The sequence below is a fragment of the Nyctereutes procyonoides genome, unplaced genomic scaffold (genome assembly GCF_905146905.1).
Source record: "Nyctereutes procyonoides isolate TBG_1078 unplaced genomic scaffold, NYPRO_anot_genome, whole genome shotgun sequence".
Taxonomy (NCBI): Eukaryota; Metazoa; Chordata; class Mammalia; order Carnivora; family Canidae; genus Nyctereutes; species Nyctereutes procyonoides.
Genome location: NW_026575052.1, coordinates 8,349,934 through 8,369,147, shown reverse-complemented (window position 1 = coordinate 8,369,147; position 19,214 = coordinate 8,349,934). Strand labels below are relative to the sequence as shown.

At 48.7% G+C, this 19,214-nt stretch overlaps 1 protein-coding gene and 1 long non-coding RNA gene across 2 annotated transcripts; both read right to left on the bottom strand.

Annotated features, from left to right (window-relative positions):
• Window positions 1-228: 228 nt before the first annotated feature.
• Window positions 229-5,111, bottom strand: LOC129513709 (uncharacterized). The gene is made up of 2 exons (XR_008665286.1): window positions 4,979-5,111; window positions 229-1,125 (listed from the first exon to the last, which is right to left on the bottom strand). It is a non-coding gene; the product is annotated as an uncharacterized LOC129513709 (long non-coding RNA).
• An 84-nt stretch (window positions 5,112-5,195) lies between these two features.
• LOC129513597 (proproteinase E) lies at window positions 5,196-17,945 on the bottom strand. Its single transcript, XM_055331758.1, has 8 exons — window positions 17,906-17,945; window positions 16,852-16,937; window positions 15,674-15,771; window positions 15,425-15,559; window positions 14,135-14,271; window positions 13,633-13,775; window positions 12,859-13,055; window positions 5,196-5,337 (listed from the first exon to the last, which is right to left on the bottom strand). Exons 1-8 carry the CDS (start codon window positions 17,943-17,945, stop codon window positions 5,196-5,198), a joined length of 978 nt encoding a protein of 325 aa, XP_055187733.1.
• Window positions 17,946-19,214: the final 1,269 nt, after the last annotated feature.

Genomic DNA, 19,214 nt, shown 5'->3' with positions numbered 1-19,214 from the left:
TGGAACACATGTGATGGAGATGGGGAAAAGAAAAAAAAAATCAAGCAGATCTAAGAGCTACTTACCTGTAAGGACCCTGTTTTAGCCCCTTCTTTGTTTTAAATTGTGACCAAACATAAAGGCCTAGACTATTCCTATCGTATCTCTAGCTCACATCCCAATACTTATCTCAACTTCCTCAAATGTCAAGTAAAAGCTAACATGGTAAATCACCACAGGACACTGTGATTGAGGACCAAACTTTAATATTTCAAGGACATATCAAGTGAGTTACTGGTGGGGTTACAGAAGCTTCCATTCATGCCACCACAGCAAGAGTCAAGAATTCTGAAAGTTGAAGCAATTACTGCTTTGGATACATAACAATATATTAAAGCATGTCAGAAAGTGCAAAAAAGGAGGCATTCAGCAGAGCAAAAACAAGCAACAGGCTGATTGTCCTAACAGAAGCTCTTTCTAGAGCTCAGTCCCAGGAACTAGAGCTGCCTCAGCCAGAGAGGTCCAGACATGGGTTTTGATGGATTCTTATTACAACTAGTCAAAGGCAAGCTCAAAAAAACCGAGGTTCACATTTCCCCCATGACTGTCCTTGGATCTTGCAACAAAGAGAACATTTGGCTACTTCTCACATGTAGGCTGAGCAAGAACCCAGTGGCAGAACTTAGCCAGTGATTCTGACCCCAGGCTGACATCTCTGGGCCCGAGCTCTGAGCTCCTCAGGCAGGACGGCCTGGAACTGCTCCTGCACCAGCATCTCCACAATCTGCTCCTTTGTGTGAATATCGGGTCTCAGCCACTGTCCGGCAAGCTCCTGGAGATGTCTGAGGACATCCCTGGGCCCAGCTGCGTCCTCATAGCGGAATCTCCGGAACCTCTGCCTAGAGGCTGCCGCATTGGGAGGATTCCTTCGTGGCATGGTCTCCACATCTTCAACTGAGTCTGCATCGAGGTGCTCTGGTGGAGCCTGGACCTGGGGAGCTGATATTAGGACAACTTCTGGCTCCTCAGCCATCATCTCATTTGAAGGTGACCCTATTTTATCATTCTGGACTTCTTTACTTCTTTGTGTCTCTAGGTACCCTTCAGTCTCCATTCTGGAACTCTGGAAAAGGAGGTCTCAGACTCCTAAACACAGAGAAGAGACAGGCTCAGCAAAAACAGACCACAGAGACTCTAAAAACCACCTTGATCTCATGGATCTGATCCAGACCCAGGTTTCATCAGTTTTCCAATCTTAACAGGTTTTTTTTTTTTTAAAGATTGTATTTATTTATTCATGAGAGAGAGAGAGAGAGGCAGAGACATAGGCAGAGGGAGAAACAGGCTCCTCACAGGGAGCCCGATGTGAGACTCAATCCCAGGACCCCGGAATCACGATCTGGGCCAATGGCAGACTCAGAACCACTGAGCCACCCAGGCATCCCTTAACAGGGTTTCTTTTCTTTTTTTTTTTTTTTAAAGATTTTATTTATTCATGAGAGACAGAGAGAGAGAGAGAGAGAGAGAGAGAGAGAGAGAGAGAGAGGCAGAGACACAGGCAGAGGGAGAAGCAGGCTCCATGCAGGGAGCCTGACGTGGGACTCGATCCTGGGTCTCCAAGATCATGCCCTGGGCTGAAGGCAGTGCTAAACCGCTGAGCCACCCAGGCAATCCTTAACAGGGTTTCTTAATAAAGCTATTAGAAATTCTATTTTTGTTTCTTCTGGATCAATTGGCACAATTGAGAACAATGTGTCAGTGGTTTATAAAAATGGAGAATGCAGGCCCCGCCCAGCACCTGCGCAGGCCGCGGGGGAGGGGCAAAAAAAAAATGAAGAATGCAAACCTCCTAGCTAGAGTCTTCTACAAAATCTTTCATCCATCTTCCCTGCATTACAAAGTATTTTAGATTATGTTAAAACAAAAAACTATGTATGCACATGACTTATAGGGGAGGAATATCTTTAAAATCATGGATGTTTGCTCCTTCCAATGTCTTTTATGGAGTTATGTGTGTCCAAAAGCAAGCTATGAGTACTAAAATATAAGAGATAAAGGTCTTTTCATTGATATCTACTCTGCTGTCTTTTTTACCCACCCCCCAATCCCTTTCATGATGAAATAATGAGTGTTAAAAAGTACTTTAGGGGATGCCTAGGTGGCTCAGTTGGTTAAGCAGACTTTGGCTTAGGTCATGATATCAGGGTCCTGGATCAAGACCCACGACAGGCTTCCTGCTCAGGGAGGGGGCCTGCTTCTCCTTCTCCCTCTCCTACCTTGTGTTCCTGCTCACTTGCTCTCTCTCAAATAAAAAACATATAAAGTACTTTAGGAGCTACCATCAGAGTGGAATCTAAGCTGCCACTTCACAAAAAACAGAAAAGCTTCTATATTAAGATCAAGATCCTAAGTTCCTCTAATCAGGGCTGCCAGGGTGGCTCAGCTGGTTGAGCATCTGACTCTTGATTTCTGCTGCAAATCCTGAACTCCATGCTCAGTAGGGAGTCTGCTGGAGATTCATATTCTCTCTCTCTCCCTGGGCCCCCACCCCTCCCCTCACTTGCATGGGCTCATGTTCTCATGCAGATTCTCTCTCTCTCTCTGAGATAAATAGATAAAATATCGAAGTTCCTCAGTATATGGGAAACCAAAGTAGTCAGAATCCTAGTACCATAGACTTCCAACTCTTGCGATGTTTGTCAGCTCTAGAATTAGCAAACCAGCAGTAGTGGGGAAGGAGAGGAGGGGCACACTAAAGACCTGTAAAATGTCAGAAAAAAATAGGCTTTGCTCCATTGGGGTTAGGGCCCCAGTCCACGAGAAAGGTTACGTACAGGAAAACCACAATCGATGTTATTAAAAGAGAGAGAGACACACACACACACACACACACTCTTCAATACAGAAATATTGTATCTGACAATACAGAAATAACTAATTTCCACATCGGGCTATGTCCAAAAACTAACGCCAATGACACGGGTCAGTTTTCAAAGGCCATCTCTTTTTTTCATTAACAAACCCCCTCCCCCAAGAACTAATCCCTCCCTGGCCAACAAAGCAGGAGTGTTGACATTTAAGATCCCTCCCACCTCAGAGGCTCTCTCAAATCTGTTTCCTGGGTAACTGGCAGAGGCCAACAATCAACAACACGGACCAGCTGCCTTGCCTTAACTCGCTCACCGCTCCTCATCACCTCTTCTTTAAAGGTTTCACGACCCATTTTCTAGGAACCTTGAATTGATTCTAGACCGTACAGTTTGGATGTTCTTGGGAGTATACTTGTTCTTCTCATATTATCTGGGGTTTTTTGCTCAATGAACAGCATGTACTCTTCCCTAAAAGTAAGCTGTCACTAACCTAGAGTGATGAAGCCCAAAGCAATATAGCCTCTGGAGAAAAAGGAAAACATTTAGTCAAGGGAAGGCTGGATGAAACCTGAGAAAAATGGGCAGCCTGGGTGGCTCAGCAGTTTAGCACCTGCCTTGCACCCAGGGCGTGATCCTGGAGTCCCGGGATCGAGTCCCACGTCGGGCTCCCTGCATGGAGCCTGCTTCTCCCTCTGCCTCTCTGTGTGTGTCTATCATGAATAAATAAATAAAATCTTAAAGAAAAAAAAAAATAGCCTGAGAAAGGAAAAGTGACCATCAACAGGGGAGTAACTAAAGCACTGTTAGCCATTCAGCAGAACAAAAGTGCGGGGGGGGGGGGGGGATCCCTGGGTGGCTCAGTGGTTTGGCGCCAGCCTTTGGCCCTGGAGTCCCAGGATCGAGTCCCACATCGGGCTTCCTGCATGGAGCCTGCTTCTCCCTCTGCCTGTGTCTCTGCCTCCCTCTCTCTCTGTGTCTCTCATGAATAAATAAATAAAATCTTAAAAAAAAAAAAAAAGAACAAAAGTGCAGGCTCCTAAAGCATGAACTCGGCCTGTGAGCGCGGATACAGACCCACCTCCCTAACACACCACCCGACCAAGGGGCAGATCCGTGGGCAGCACCATCTCACCCGAGGAAACTAAAATACACCCAGAGCAGCATCCATGACCTGCTCCATCCACAAACAATACCTCCGACCGTATTTACTGGTGAGCGGCAGGGACAGGAGGGACATGGATCATCCCCTTCCCATGTGGCTTTCTTTTTAACTATGGATCACTTTCTTAACTCTAAAGGAAGCAATGTCCCCCCTGCTCAAAGCCTTTCCGAGTGAAATAAAGAAAAGAAAAAAAAAAAACCCTTGTATTAATTCTTCTACCGCCCAGCTCCAGAGGTCCTTACGACCCCGACTTGTAAGAGCAGTCCCAAGTGTCAGGAGGCCAGGTTCTCAAGGCCGGATTTGCACGAGTCACCCCGCCTACAAAGCCCATCACTTTCAGAAGCCCTCGCTGACGTTGTGCTGAGCATTCCACACTCTTCCACGCCATCCTCCGGGCCGCTCTGGTCAAACTCTCCACCCGACCCTCTACCGCCCCAGCGGTCTCTACCAAGCACAGCAGCCGCCGGCGCTATCTGCGGGGTCTGACACGCCCGACGACGCCCCGCGGGAGCTTTCCCCCCTCCAGTCCTGCCCTTAACCCAGCAGGGCGGTTACTGTCATTTCCATTCGCACGTAAACGAACTGAGGCTCGAAGAGCGGGGATTGTGCCCAAGGTCACGAGGCCGGGACGTGGGGGGACCACCCGGCCGAGTAGGAAAATCCCGGCCTCCAGGCGGGGAGGGGGCCGGGCTCCTCCCACCACATGGGCGCGGCCTGGAGGGCCTAGTCGGGCCGGAAAAGGGTTTCTGGGCTTCCAGACCCGGACCTCCTCCTCCTCCTCCTCCGGAGCAGAAGCGAGACCCAAGGCCACGCCAGCCCTCGCGGCCCGCAGAGCCCTCGCTTCCCCGCTCCGCGGGCCGCCGCCGCCGCTCCCAACAGACCGCGCGCGGGGAAAGGAGAGGCGGGAGGGAGGGACGGAGGGATGGAAGGATGGAGGGAGGGAAGAAGGGAGGGAGGGGGCGTTCACCTGCGCAGGTGCCACCTCGGAGGGCGGGGGGAGGGGGGAACGGGGGCGGGGGCCGCTCGCCACCAGACTCGGAGCCCGAAACCGACTCCGACAAGAGGAAACCAACCACCGGGCGCAGAGCTTTGTAGCCCGCCGCCGGAACCGGAAGTCGCGCCCCGCCCGGAAGTTGGACGTGAAGGGCGGGGGGAGGGACTGGGTAGAGGGGGGCGGGGTCTCTCTAGGCCGTGGCGGGAGCTCCGCAGCTCGGTGGTTTTAACCCCTTCGTGGGCTTCGTGCGGTGCGCGGCTGCGGGTGCCGCCTGCGCGGCTTCTCCGCGGAGGCCGAGTTCTCCTACGTCTTCCAAGCCGCGGTTTGCGCAGCTGCGAAGTGGAAAGAGGGTGAAGCGGGAATTGAGACACTCCGGGAGCCCGCCCGCAGCTGACTCAGCGCCCCACCCTGAGGTTGCACCCTTGAGCCTTTGCACCACCCGGAGGAAAGAAACCAGAAGAGAGGGCTGGGTGCTGCTGCTTGGAAACAGTGGGACCGTGTGGCCCCCGGTGGAGTCAGTCCACGGGAGGCGGTGGGCGCCGTCTGTTTAAAGCTCCCGTGCCTCAGTCTACCCGGGGAGCAGTGGGCATGTGCGCGCGTGGGGTTGCCGGTGTCTCCAGGGGAAGACCCTTGCGTGTAGAAGGCTCAAATCTCTTTTTATTTTATTTTATTTTTTTCAAATCTCTTCTTAAATTGTATTATTTTTTTCAAATCTCTATTTTTTTAAAAAATCTCTTTAAATTTTATTTTATTTTATTTAAAAATTTTATTTTTTAACGGGTGTTATGCTATATGTTGGCAAATTGAACTCCAATAGAAAAAGTTTTTTACAAATAAATTTTATTTATTTATTGTTTTTTTTTTTTAAGATTTTATTTATTTATTCATGAGAGACACAGAGGGAGAAGCAGGCTCCATGCAGGGAGCCCGATGTGGGACTCGATCCCCGGACCCGGGATCAGGCCCTGGGCCGAAGGCAGACGCTCAACCGCTGAGCCACCCAGGGATCCCATAAATTTTATTTAAATGCAGTTTGCCAACATATAGTATAACACCCGGTGCTCATCTCATTAGGTGTCCTCCTTGAGGCTCATCACCCAGTTACCCCATCTCCCTACCCCCACCCCCCTCTTCTGCAACCCTTTGTTTGGTTCCCAGAGTTAGGAGATTCTCATGGTTTGTCTTCCTCTCTAATGTTTCCCCACCCTGTTTCCCCCTCCTTCCCTCATGATCCCTTTCACTATTTCTTATAGCCCACATAGGGGTGAAACCATATGATGATTGCCTTTCTCCAATTGACTTATTTCACTCAGTATAATGCCCTCCAGTTCCATCCACATCATTGCAAATAGTAGGATTTCAACTTTCCTGATTCCTAATATTCCATTGTGTTTGTGTACACAACATCCACTGTGGAAGGAGCCATGATGTCCTTTGACAGATGAAGAGATAAAGAAAAATAAAAAAAAAAAAAAGAAGAAGAAGAAGAAGGCTCAAATCTTGGCCCCCTGAGTGCCTCTTCCCCAAGATTTTCCAATGGCTGATGGTTAAGAACTGAAGATGTGAAGTCACATTTAGCTACAGCGAGTCCGGGTTTAGCCTGGATTTGAGTCTGGAGCACACATGTTAAAATAGCACAGCCTGTGAAAGGAAGTGCAAAGATGCTAACCAAGCAACCCTCCCACATCCTTGCTCTTAACCCTGAAGGGGAAGGGACTTGGCTGTTAAGGACAGGCACTCAGGTAGCCCACCCATCTCTCCTCCCATCTGCCCTATCCAAGTGGGACAGGCTAAGGAATTAAGAGGGGCACTCCAAAGACCCCTGCTGGGTTATCACCGCCCCCCAACTCTCCTTACTCTCCACCCTAACCCCCCACATGGCCCACTCCATCCCAGCTCACCCCTAACCAATGTCCCTGGGAAAGAGAAGATGTACCTTTTGTCTATACTGCAGCTGCCGGTCGGTAAACCTCAAGATTGCCAGACACTCCAGCTGGTGGGTGGATAACCAGAGCTCCTTGCCATGGCCTTACTCTTACCTCCACTAGTGACTGCGGCCCTTCCCCCACTCACCCCTCCAGAGCAGTCTCCACCTTTCACCTCCCTGCAGCCTTGGTTTCCTCATCTGTAAAGTGTGAGGGTTGGACCACATGAAGGACTTCCAGTAGCCCTCCCCCTACCCCCATCCAATTCTTAGATTCCTTAGAAATGCTTCAGAAAACTGCTGGAATGGAGTGGGGGTGGGAGATGGGGCAGTGCTTTAGGTCCTAGAGCAGCTCGAATTTTAAAGATTTATAAATTCAAGTGAAAAGTATATATGTTGTGGCTCTGTGTCAGATTATCATATCATTCAGGATAAAATGTAAACTTGGTACTTTGCCCCATATTCCTCATCTTTCCCCGCCCTCCTATTCACTTACCCTGCTCCAGGTACACTGGCCTTCTAGTTATTTTGCAAACCCAAGAAGCTCATCTTTACCTCCTTGGTGATCTCTGCTTGTGGTTCTCTTTCCTGACATCTGCTCCTCCAGCGTCCAGTTCAGATGAGGCCTCTCTAGAGCAGCCTTCTCTGTCCCCCCTCTTCTAAAGGCATCCATGCGGTCCCTTTGTAGCCTGTTACTCTGTATGGTTATTATCTGTTTATTTTCTATCTCCCCCACTGGAAGCAGTGGCTACAGGGCCAGAGACCTTAATTGTCCCATCACCATGTCTCTTGCACCTAAAACTGAGCATAGGGTGGGTAAACATCTGTTGAATGAATCGACGAATGAATGAATGAATGAATGAACAGAGAAGGCTTGAATTTTATGGTAAAGCCAATCTGGTAAAGACCATGAGGGACACAGGTGTAGTTTAACAAAGTTAGGATTATTAATTTGATGCAGAAAGCACCCATAGAAATCATGGATGTCCCACGAAATAAAGGAAGAAACAGGGTCACTGTAAGATTTGGGGGAAGATTGGAAGTTAGATGAAATTGAAATGAAGCAGTGTTGATAGGCTCAAGACAAATCTGGTCTTATAGGAAGGGGTTAACATCTAGCTTGAGATGAGAAATAGACTCATAGTCCTGTATCTTTGGATACCACAAAGTTAAGATAAATATGGACTGTTGTGTCCAAAAAACTCTTCGCTGAAGCTCTGCACCTGATTTGGTAATCCAGGCTGCTCCTATGTCAAATCTGGCTCTGACTCGCTGGACAAGAGTGGAATATTTCATCTCACTGACATGATCTTGAACAGCAGAGTTTCTCAGCACTGTCTTTGGTGTTAATTGAGAAAAGAAGGTTTGGCAGATTCACATGTGACAGGAATCTCTTGAGGCCTAAATCATCTGGATGTGAGGGTCATCTAGAGCTCCAATCTTGCCATCCCAAGGTGACCTGAGTTCCTCGGGTCCCACCTCACTCTGGGTCTTCATTAGAACACCGAGTCAAGCCTCCATCCCTTCTTGGTGTACCTGTCAGATTCTCAGCCAGACTCTGGGCCCAAGAGCCTGGCCCAAGTTTGGGTCATTTTCTTCTGTTCATGCCTGCCACAGAATATCCATAGCCACTCAGTCGATGTCCATTGATCTAACTGTTGATGGGTTTTCTGAATGTAAAGAAAAGGAAGTAGAAGAAAAGGAAGTAGTATGATGAAGCAGTAGCTGTACAAGAGATGTGGGAATGACGTGGGTGGTTTTTTAAAATCTCCCAAAGTGGAAGTTCATAAAATGTAGTGAAAATGAATGCTATGAAAAAGGAACAGAGAATGGGATTGTTGACTCTTTTAAGAATTACGAAAAATGAATCACTGACCTGTTAATGAGTTTTATTTTTTTAAAGATTCTATTTCTTTATTCACCAGCAACACACAGGGAGAGGCAGAGACACAGGCAAAAGGAGAAGTAGGGTCCTTGCAGGGAGCCCGATGTGGGACTCGATCCTGGAACCCGGGATCAGGACCTGAGCCTAAGGCAGATGCTTATCCACTGAGCCACCCCGGCATCCCTGTTAATGTGTTTTAAATGAGAGGAAAATTGTTGACACTTTGTGATTAAGGAGAAGGCAACACAGCATGGATCCTTTATATTTTCCAAATGGGAGTTGAAGTGTTGACATTGTGCTTTTGCAAGCTGTGGATTTTCTTCATGATTTAAAGATTTTATTTATTCATTCACAAAAGACACACACACACAGAGAGAGGCAGAGACACAGGCAGAGGGAGAAGCAGGCTCCACGCAGGGAACCCAGTGTGGGACTCGATCCCAGGACCCCAGGACCACGCCCTGAGGTGAAGGCAGATGCCAACCGCTGAGCCACCCAGGCGTCCCTTCTTTGTGATTTAGAAAACAAAAACAAAAAGTTGTTGGCATTGACACTAATCATTAGTCAAAAAAATTAATTATGCAGTATATGGTTTTTAAAGAATTCGCATTGTCAAGACTTGGAGATCTAAAAAAGAATATTGAATTATTGATCAAGTTGTTCACACTTTTAGGCAAGATTTCCTAACTCCCTGTTGCCCACATGTGAGAAGTGTGTCAGCCCCCCTCTGAGGGGGGTGGTTCCCCGAGGGCCTACTACCCAGCCACAAGGTGGAATTTTACAGATCTGACTGCCTTTTATCCTAAAACTATTTTGGAAAATTGTCCAAGGATCCTTCCCTGCCCCATTGGAAAGAAGTCGATACTCAACTTTTGCAACCCTGCTCTGCCCTGAGCACATCTGACTGTTACACATATGTCACCTGGCATTATCAGTCTGATTCAACACAAATGATTAGCATATGCTGGTTCCAGATTTTTTCTCATCCTTCCCCACACCCTTATGATGCAGAGGCCTCTGCTCTGCCTGACTCCATTCCTCTATCGTCCTCACTCTGGCCTTGCCGGACCAGTTCTTGGGCTTTTGTAGGACCTGGAGTCAGGGGTACGGGGTTGAGAGTCCAGGAGTGGTTATGGAGAAAAGCGGGGAGGCAGTTATAATGTGTGGGGATAGTGGATGGGAAAAGGAAAAAAAAAAAGAAAGAAAGAAAAATTTAAGTACTCTTGATATAATCACTTTGGAGAGCAACTTGGCAATTGGCAAAGTTGAAAATGAGCACACTCTCCCGCCCAGGAATTCCATTTCTTGGAATATACCCTAGGGAACCTCTCACACATTTTTACCTGGAGATACGTCCAAGGACATTCACTGAAGCCCTATTTGTAATCATAAAAAATTGGCCCTGCTCTAAATGTCCATCTGTAGGGGGAAAAGGATAAGGAAGTAGTGTTATGCAATAGGATACTCTTCAAAACTAGCAGGGATGAGCTAGAGATATATAAAGTAGCATGGAGAGACTTAAAGAAACAAAGTTGGGTGAATGAACCAAGTTGCAGAATAATACATACAGCATGAAGCCATGTGTGGACTTTTAAAAACCTAAACAATGCAATACACTGTTTATAGATATTATATATGTGATTTTAAAAATATGTAACAGGGGATCCCTGGGTGGCGCAGCGGTTTGGCACCTGCCTTTGGCCCAGGGCGCGATCCTGGAGACCCGGGATCGAATCCCACATCAGGCTCCCGGTGCATGGAGCCTGCTTCTCCCTCTGCCTGTGTCTCTGCCTCTCTCTCTCTCTCTCTGCTATCATAAATAAAAAAATAAAAAAATAAAAATATGTAACAGCATGGAGTGGAAGGATAAACACCCAATTCATTAGTAAGGATAAGTTAGGTCAATGCCACTGTAACGAACATCCCAAATCTTAGTGGCCTATACTAACAGAGTTTATTTCTTGCTTGTGCTGCATGTTCAGCCAGGGGGACTGGAGGCTCCCTCTCTTCCTCATGTTCTCACTGTGGGACTGGGCTGACCTATAGCCACCCATTGCCATGGCAGAGGGAAAGAGAGCTCCGCAAACGTCCCACCTCTCAGATCTTCACCTCGCCCAGAGACAGCCATATGGCCAAACCCACCTTCATGGGGGCAGGCAAAGATTATCCTGCCATGTGCCCCAAAGGAAAACCAGTGCCATTGGGTGAACAACCCCACAGCCATGATGATGTCCTCTGAGTACAAAGGGGCCTGCAGCTTAGTAATGTAGGTATTATTTTAGAAAATATGAAGCAAAAATGTGGAATTTGTTAATTCTGGAGGGAGGCTTCATGGGTGTTTCCGATGTGATTCTCCATGCTGTATCTTTTTAAACTTTTTAAAACTAGAAGTAAAATTTTAACAGGAGGGGGCAATGGGACAAGAGTAATATTAAAAATTATAAACGTGCGGCACCTGGATGGCTCAGACAGTTAAGCATCTGCCTTAGACTCGGGTCATGATCTCAGGGTCCTGGGATCAAGCCCCGCCTCGGGCTCCCTGCTCAGCAAGGAGTCTGCTTCTCCCTACTCCTTCCCACCTTCCTGTGCTCTCTCTCTCTCTTAAAAATAAATACATAGAATCTTAAAAACAAAACAAAACAAAAACAAAGCTATAAATGTATATCCTTGCTGGGCTCCTATTTGCTTTCACAGTATCCAGGAGGAACACAAGCAAAGGAATTCCGTTGTTTTTATGTTGCTTTTGCACTCCTTTGGGCCTCAGCAGCAGCTCAGTGGGCTCCCACCCTGTTTGTGGCATCGTGTGTGCTTCTGGGTGTGTGTCTGCTCCCCGCCACAGCAGGGGCTCCCAATGTTGTTTCACTCACATCTGTACCCCCAGCCTCCAAACTTGCCACAAAGAAGGTGCCTCGTAAATGTTTAATGAACGACTCTGATACGCTCATTTCTATCTGAGTAACGAGCTGTTTTTCTCATTCTCATGAAAGGATTGAATCTGGTCTCATCTCCCATATATCAGATCTCAGATTTTAGGGACGCCTGGGTGACTCAGTGGTTGGGTGTCTGCCTTCAGCTCAGGGCATGATCCTGGGGTCCCGGGATCGAGTCCCGGGATCGGGCTCCCTGAGTGGAGCCTGCTTCTCCCTCTGCCTGTGTCTCGCCTCTCTCTCTCTCTCTCTCTCTCTCTCTCTGTGTGTGTCTCTCATGAATAAATAAATAAAATCATTTTTAAAAAAATCTAAAAAAAAGATCTAAGATTTTAGGAATAGCTTCGAACAGAGCAGGCAAGTCAAAGAAGGAAGACTCATGTTGGGGGTTTCTGAGAGATCTTTATTTTTTACAAAGAATGTGGATCAGCACTGCCACCCAGGCCTTGGTTCTAGTGGCTTGACATGACCTAGAAAAAGTAGAGAGACCCAGAATAGTCTAGTTATGAGCAGATTCTGAAGCCATATGGAACTGGGTTAGATTTCCAGCCATGCTACTCCTCAGCTGTATGACTCTGGGAGAGTGACTTGACCTTTCTGAGCCTCAGTTTCCTTGTCTGTATAATGGGTTGTAATCATAATACTCATCTCATGGGGGTGGTTGATGAAACTATTAACTAAGGATGTTTACGTAGTTTATAAATGGTGGCTATTACTGTTATATCATGAACAATATTAACCTTCCCTGACTATTCATTCCCAGAAGAGATTAGCGCTTTCGCTGGGGCCTGAGCATCCCAGTCACAGCTCTCCCCACATTTCATGATTATTGCTCATTTAATCATCTCTTTCCCCACAAGGCAGCCCTTTGATTTGACACATCATTCTATCTTTCAGGACAGGACAAGACCTGGACCAAAGAAGACATTTCATAAACACTTGTTGAAATAAGGCAGTTCAGCCATAGTTCAAAGTTCCATCCAAAAGCCGCTGGAGTTGTTGGGGCCACACCATAGCAGAAAACATCCCCAAAGCCCTCTGAAATGTATCTGAGGGCCCCTCCACTCCTAACCTTTGGGGATCCTTTCAGCCCCTCCTCGGGATCTGCTGTTCTCACCCAGCCCCGGCATGACACCCTCCTGCTTGCCCTATCTCGCTCACCTCCTCGATCCAGTCATTGAAGGCTGAGACTCGTGTGAACACTGTGGGCTTCTTGATGGTGTTGCAGCCGAAGGCAGACACAAAGCTGGTCACACCATGAACCTGCCAGGAGCCATCTCCTGTGGGGCAGTTCAGAGGTCCTCCAGAGTCACCCTAGAATGGTCAGAGAGAGTGCTGACAAGCTAAGCCATGTCTGAGATTGAAAGAATCAGTTCAGACCGTGGGGATTTTGAGAACCCCCTGTGTGACTTGACCTCTCTAAGCCCCAGTTGGCTTGTTTGGGATGGGAACTTATATCTGACCTACAGGATCTTGGTGAGAAGTAAGTGAGATAATAAATGATCTTAGCACAGCACCTAGCAGGGAGGAAGCAATAGATGAGTGGTTGTTCCCATTATTATTTCCAAAGCCAGTTATCCTATTATGTTTCATCCTCACTTCTAATACAATGATAGTACCGTTTTATCATGACTTCAGGACCACAGAGGTGAAGGTGAGTCTAGGATCATGATCCTTTGCTGTGCTTCGGGGGGAAGCCTAAGGACCAGGTCAAGGCAGTGTGAGCTGGGACCAGAAGACAGAGGCCAGGGCAGCATGTCTGGACCACACTGACTTCCTCCAAGTCTTGCCTGGCCTGGAGGCTGAGTGGGGCAAGCAGGGAGGAGTTCTCCTCCGCCTCCCAGGCAGATGGCAGAGGTTCCCAGGGACCATGCACTTTGAGTCAACTCACATTGCACCCAGAGAGGATGTCCCCGCCAGCGCACACCATGGTCTTCTTTACAGAGATGCCCCACCAGTCCAGCTTGGAGCAGTGCTCATAGTCCACCACGGGCAGCAGAGCCTGCTGCAGCTTGTCCGGGAGTGGCCCACCGGCTGCAGGATATACCATGCTGAGTGGGGTGGCATGGGGGTGCAGGGCTGGGAGCCTCAGAGTGGGGTGGGGGGTTGAGGAAGGCAGTTCTAGTCCGATGGGGACTCTCCTCCCACCAGAGGGTCCTGCCTACTTTATTCACCATAACATCCCCAGCACCTGGCTACCCAAGAGACACTAATAAAATGCTCAGTTAAACATGTTAGTGTTTGGGCAAATGGAAGGAGAAAGTGCTCCTGGAGGAGGAATGGGGGGCAAGCACAATGACCCATCCTGATTGCTCAACCGCCCCCCACCCCACCTCCAGGCCTTATCTTTCTGCCCACAGTCCCAGTGATGGGCAGGAGGGGTCAGCACGCACTGTAGAGACGGCCCCAGCCGCTGATGTAGCAGGGCGCCCCGTTGGGCAGGATTTCCCCGGCAGGAGGGAGACAGGCGAGCTGGACCGCATCTCCTAGCTGGGCACTGCGGGACAGCTTGATGAGGGCGATGTCATTGCTGGGGGAGGAGAAAAGTCGGGAAGAGTCAGGGGAGCCTGGTCCTCGGCCAGACCAAGCCTCACCTTCCTGGCCTTGCTGCAGAGAGTTCATCACCAGGATGTCCCCACTGTTCTTGTCCCTTCAAATGGCACATGTTTTTAGGACCAAGCAACCTCCCACCCCTTGTGCTGATGCAGACCCTTGGCCTTCCTAGCTGTCCTCAGCTCTGACACCAAGGTTCGCACACTTCGACTGTGTTGGGATCGTGGAGGTCTTGTTAAAACACAGGTTGCAAAAAAAAAAAAAAACAAAAAAACAAAAACAAAAACAAAAAAACCCACAGGTTGCCGTGTCCTGCCCCCAAGGGTCCTGATGCAGTGGGTCCGGGTGGGGCCTGAGGATTCACATTTCTCGCGCTGCTGCTGCTGGCCTGGGGACCACACTTCGAGAACCCCTGCTTGTTTGTCACTCAAGTCGTTGCGCGTGGGTCCCCTTTCCTCTCCACATACCCCAGGAGTCTTGTGAGGATGGGTGAAGGGATCATGATCAGGTCATGATCAGGATCATGACCCCTCTTTCCTGCACTGCACTTTCAGGGGTTCCACACCCTTCTTTGACCCTCACCAGAAAACTGCTGAGCTACCCAGACACATGATTTTGCACATGCTTAAGGGCCTTAGGAAGCCCTGCTTCAGTGTTCTGACCCAACTGGATCACCTCCCTGATCGTCAAACCACCCAGGAAGTCCAGAAAGTCATGCTTGACATATGATATACTTGAAGCCCAGAAGGGCAGTGACTTGCCCAAGCCACACAGCAACTTGGTTTGGGGCTTGACTCCTGGTCCAGTGCTCCTCTTTTTGCCCACATTCCTGGGAACCCAGAGTGCACTGGACAAATGTGCATTGAATGGAGGAACCCTTTGATTTGGAAGAGGGGATGCAGAGATGTCCTAGGCTTGGAGGAGTTCCTGACCCTCCCTGAGCCCTGCTGTCCTTCCAAAAGCAGAAAAGTTTGGTGTAGATGACTCTCCTCGCTCTGCTCCTCAGTGTGTGGGACTAGGTCCCAGGCAGCTGGACCCAACCCCACTGTCCCCGGAAGTCTCCTCAGAATCGTCTTTGGGTCATGGGGGGAACCAGTAATCTCTGGTTCTAGACCAAAGCATTCACTCACCCACAGGCTACACAGTTGGAATTCCAGAGTGGGTGCACGAAGAGGTCCCCCGCATTGATGGGGATCACCTGTTCGGAGCCCTCTTCCTCAGCCCGGTTATACTCGCCCAACACCACCTGGTAGGTCAAGGAGCTCCTGCCGGTGGAAGTGAGATCAGTCTGGGGCTGACTGGCCTGCTTCCCTCCCCTCCCACAGCCACCCACTGCCCCAGGTTCTCATGCAGTGACAAGGGCCAGTAAAAGAACTTACGAGATGCAGTGGCCTGCAGTCATCACCCAGTCGGGGGCGATAAGACTGCCCCCACAGGTATGGTGGAAGGCTCCATTCTTCTCGTACTGTAGGGAGACCTGGTGGCAAGGGAGGAAGGAACCTAAGTGATCTGAGCCCCCAGTAAGGGCTGATATCCGGGGCTTATAGGATGTGTGCACCGTACGACTCTAGAGGGCATCATCCATGCAGAATGGCACCCTTTAGAAATGTGCAGTGTTCAACCTACACGACTGTGCCATTTATGGCTGCTTTCTTCTTTTTTTTTTTTTTTTATTTTTATTTATTTATGATAGTCACACAGAGAGAGAGAGAGAGAGAGAGAGAGAGAGAGAGAGAGAGGCGCAGAGACACAGGCAGAGGGAGAAGCAGGCTCCATGCACCGGGAGCCCGACATGGGATTCGATCCCGGGTCTCCAGGATCGTGCCCTGGGCCAAAGGCAGGCGCCAAACCGCTGCGCCACCCAGGGATCCTTATGGCTGCTTTCATACTGCAATGGCAGAGTTAAGTCATTGCAATGGAAACCATATGGTTGACAAAAGCTAAAATATTTACTCTCTGGTCCCTTACAGAACAAGTTAGCTGACCCTTCCGGTAGACCAATGCCATCCAATAGAATTTTCTATGATCATGGGAATGTTCTATATCTTGGCTGTCCAATACGATGGCCACTAGCTATATGTTGTTATTGAGAATTTGAAACTGAATTTTTAACATTATTTAATTTTAATTAATTTTGAGTTAAGTAAACACATGTGGCTAGTGGCCAAACACATGTGGTCTAGCCCCCTGTGCCCCACTGACCTCTATAAAGCCCTTCATTCATTCCTCTAGTGCTCTCAGACCTTGTAGCCCTGTTGTATAATTTGAGGAGTCTAGGTATGTGTACCCCAAAACCTCTGTCTCTAAACATAGTGCCTGAAATTCTGCTATTAGTGCCAGATAAGCATTGCCTTCTCCCCAGACTCCACTTGCAACTTGCCAACAGCCCAGTGAGGGTTACGGGTTGAGTGGACAAGACTTCCACATGAAGTAGACTGTCCAAGAGCTTCCCGGCCTTTGGAAGCCAAAAAGGATACCAGAAGCGAAACAGTGGGGTCATGACTGCATGCCTTGCAGCACCCATGGTGGGAAATAGTGCTGCTGGTATCCCTCTTACCTGCCAGGGCCAGCTGTAGGGGACCGCGTCCTCACCATTGACAACACGGGCGGAGGGCTGGTAGGAGGGTCGGCCACAGCCGGAGGCTGGAAGGGAGAGCACAGATGGCAATCAGCCAGGAAGTCCCCAGAGGCAGAGAAGAGGCCTGGGTCCCAGGTCTAGATGCACCACAAACTGGCTGTGTGCCCTGGTGCAAGCGCTTTCCCCTCTCTAGACCTCTGTAGCCGCATATGAACAGTGAACATTTGGGCTAGAGCAGGGCTTTCCAGAGTCCCAGGGAGGAATGGAGACGTGACCTCGTTCCACGGCAGGATTGAAGGAGCTGGGGCACTTAGCACAGTGCCTGGTGTCCAGTGAGCCCTTGAGAAGTGATAACTATTGTCATGAAAAGCGATGGCTTTGGAATAAGACTGCCTGCGTTCAAAATGCAGCTCTGCCCCTACTTCTAGGGTGGGCTGCTTTACTTCTCTGAGGGTCAGTTTCTCCATCTGTAAAATGGGGTTAATAATGGTACTGCTCACGTGTTATGGGGATTACAAGAGATAAGAAAAAAAAATCCTTAGTACTCCCTGGCATATAGCAAGCACTCAATAACCATTATCTGTTACTATTGCTATAAGTGTAGGGAGACTGCTTGGAGGAGGTGGCCCTGAGCGGGGATAGCATATGGCAGAGAGACTAGGAAAGGGCGAGACCACAGGATATGGAGTAGGGAAGAGGGAAGGAGAGGAGAGGTGGAGGGTTAAGCAGAGGAACAGAAATCCTGACCCCCTCAGTCTAACCACAGAGCCCAAACTCTTCACAACTAGCCTCTTTACTGCCTCCAAAGAGGAGTCCCACCACAGTTCTTTGGGTACTCCAGTCTTTCTCCGGAGCTGTCCCAGCCATGATTCCCCCTCCGCTCTCCTACCCCAGCACCAAGGTGACCCCGCCAAACATGCCGAGATATAAGCTGAGACCCCTTCTGTGGAGATAGGTGTTGGGTTCACAGACCCAGGGTGGGTGACAGATTTCAAGGGCTCCTGGCCCAGGGCAGCACAGGCTGGGGTCTTACCGAGGGCCACAAATAGGAGGGAACTCAGCAGCCGAAGCATCGTAAGTTTTGAGATGATAGGAAAGACATGCAGAGCCTGGGGCCTTATTATAGGGCAGAAAGCAGATGGGGGGAGGCAGGCTGGGCCCCGTTCCTGGAACAGGTGGTGGAACGCCAGCTCTCTCATGGTCCAAGGCCATGGCCCCCACCTGCTGCAGATGGGGGAGTGACAGCCAACAGCAAGAACCAAGTTTCCCTCCAACCTGTGGCTACACAGGTGGCATTGAGTGGCCAGCTGATAACAGGGGAGGGGGAGGGAAAGTTCTCATTAGAACAAGCCAACCTCCTCCGGGAAAGAACATGGGCTCTGGAACTGGTCAGACCCTGGGTTCAAATCCTAGCTCAGCCATCTGCAGAGTCTTCACCCTTGGGCACATGGCTTAACTTCTCTGGACTTCAGGTTTTTCATCTCTAAGTTGGAAGCTATATAAATATCCACTAGAGAAAAAAAATCGTTGAGTGATTTCTCTGTATCAGGAGGTTCTAGGAGATGGACCTATGAACAAGACATGCTCCCAGTTCCCCTAGGGCTTAAGTCCAGTAGGGAAGACTATGACAAATCAACAAAAATAAATAAAGGCTACTTTGTGTGTCATTTAAAGGATAATAGTAAAAAAATGCCTTCATTCTCACCACCCAGCTTCAGAAATAAAACATTACCATCCCCCTGTGTATCTCAACCCTATGATATTTCCTTTCTTTCATTAGATTTTCACATACATATATATTCCTTTTTTTAAGGTTTTATTTATTTATATGAGAGAGAGAGAGTCAGCAAGCACGAGGTGGAAGAAGGGCAGAGGAAGAGGACAGGGAGAGGGAGAAGCCGACTCCCCACTGATCAGCGACCCTGATGCGGGGCTCAATTCCAGGACCTGGAGATTCTGACCTGAGCTGAAGGCAGACACTTAGCCAGCCCACTGAGCCACCTGGGCGCCCCATACATATATATGTATCCTAAACAATACAGCCGCTTTCTTTTTGGCCCTTTATGTGAGTAGAATCACATAGTGATTATTTATTTGTGATGTCATTTTTATTTGTGTTCAATATTGATTTCTGAAATTCATCCGTAATGATGCATGCAATGGATTTACTTCTACTATTTAGTATCTATACTTCAAATATTCCAACATCTATCCAATCTGTTGGATACTTAACAGATACTTGAGTGTTACTCATTCTTCGCTTTTATGGAAGTGGGTCACATATATCTGTTCTATGCCTTGGATAAGAAGTAATGAAACAGGGACGCCTGGGTGGCTCAGTG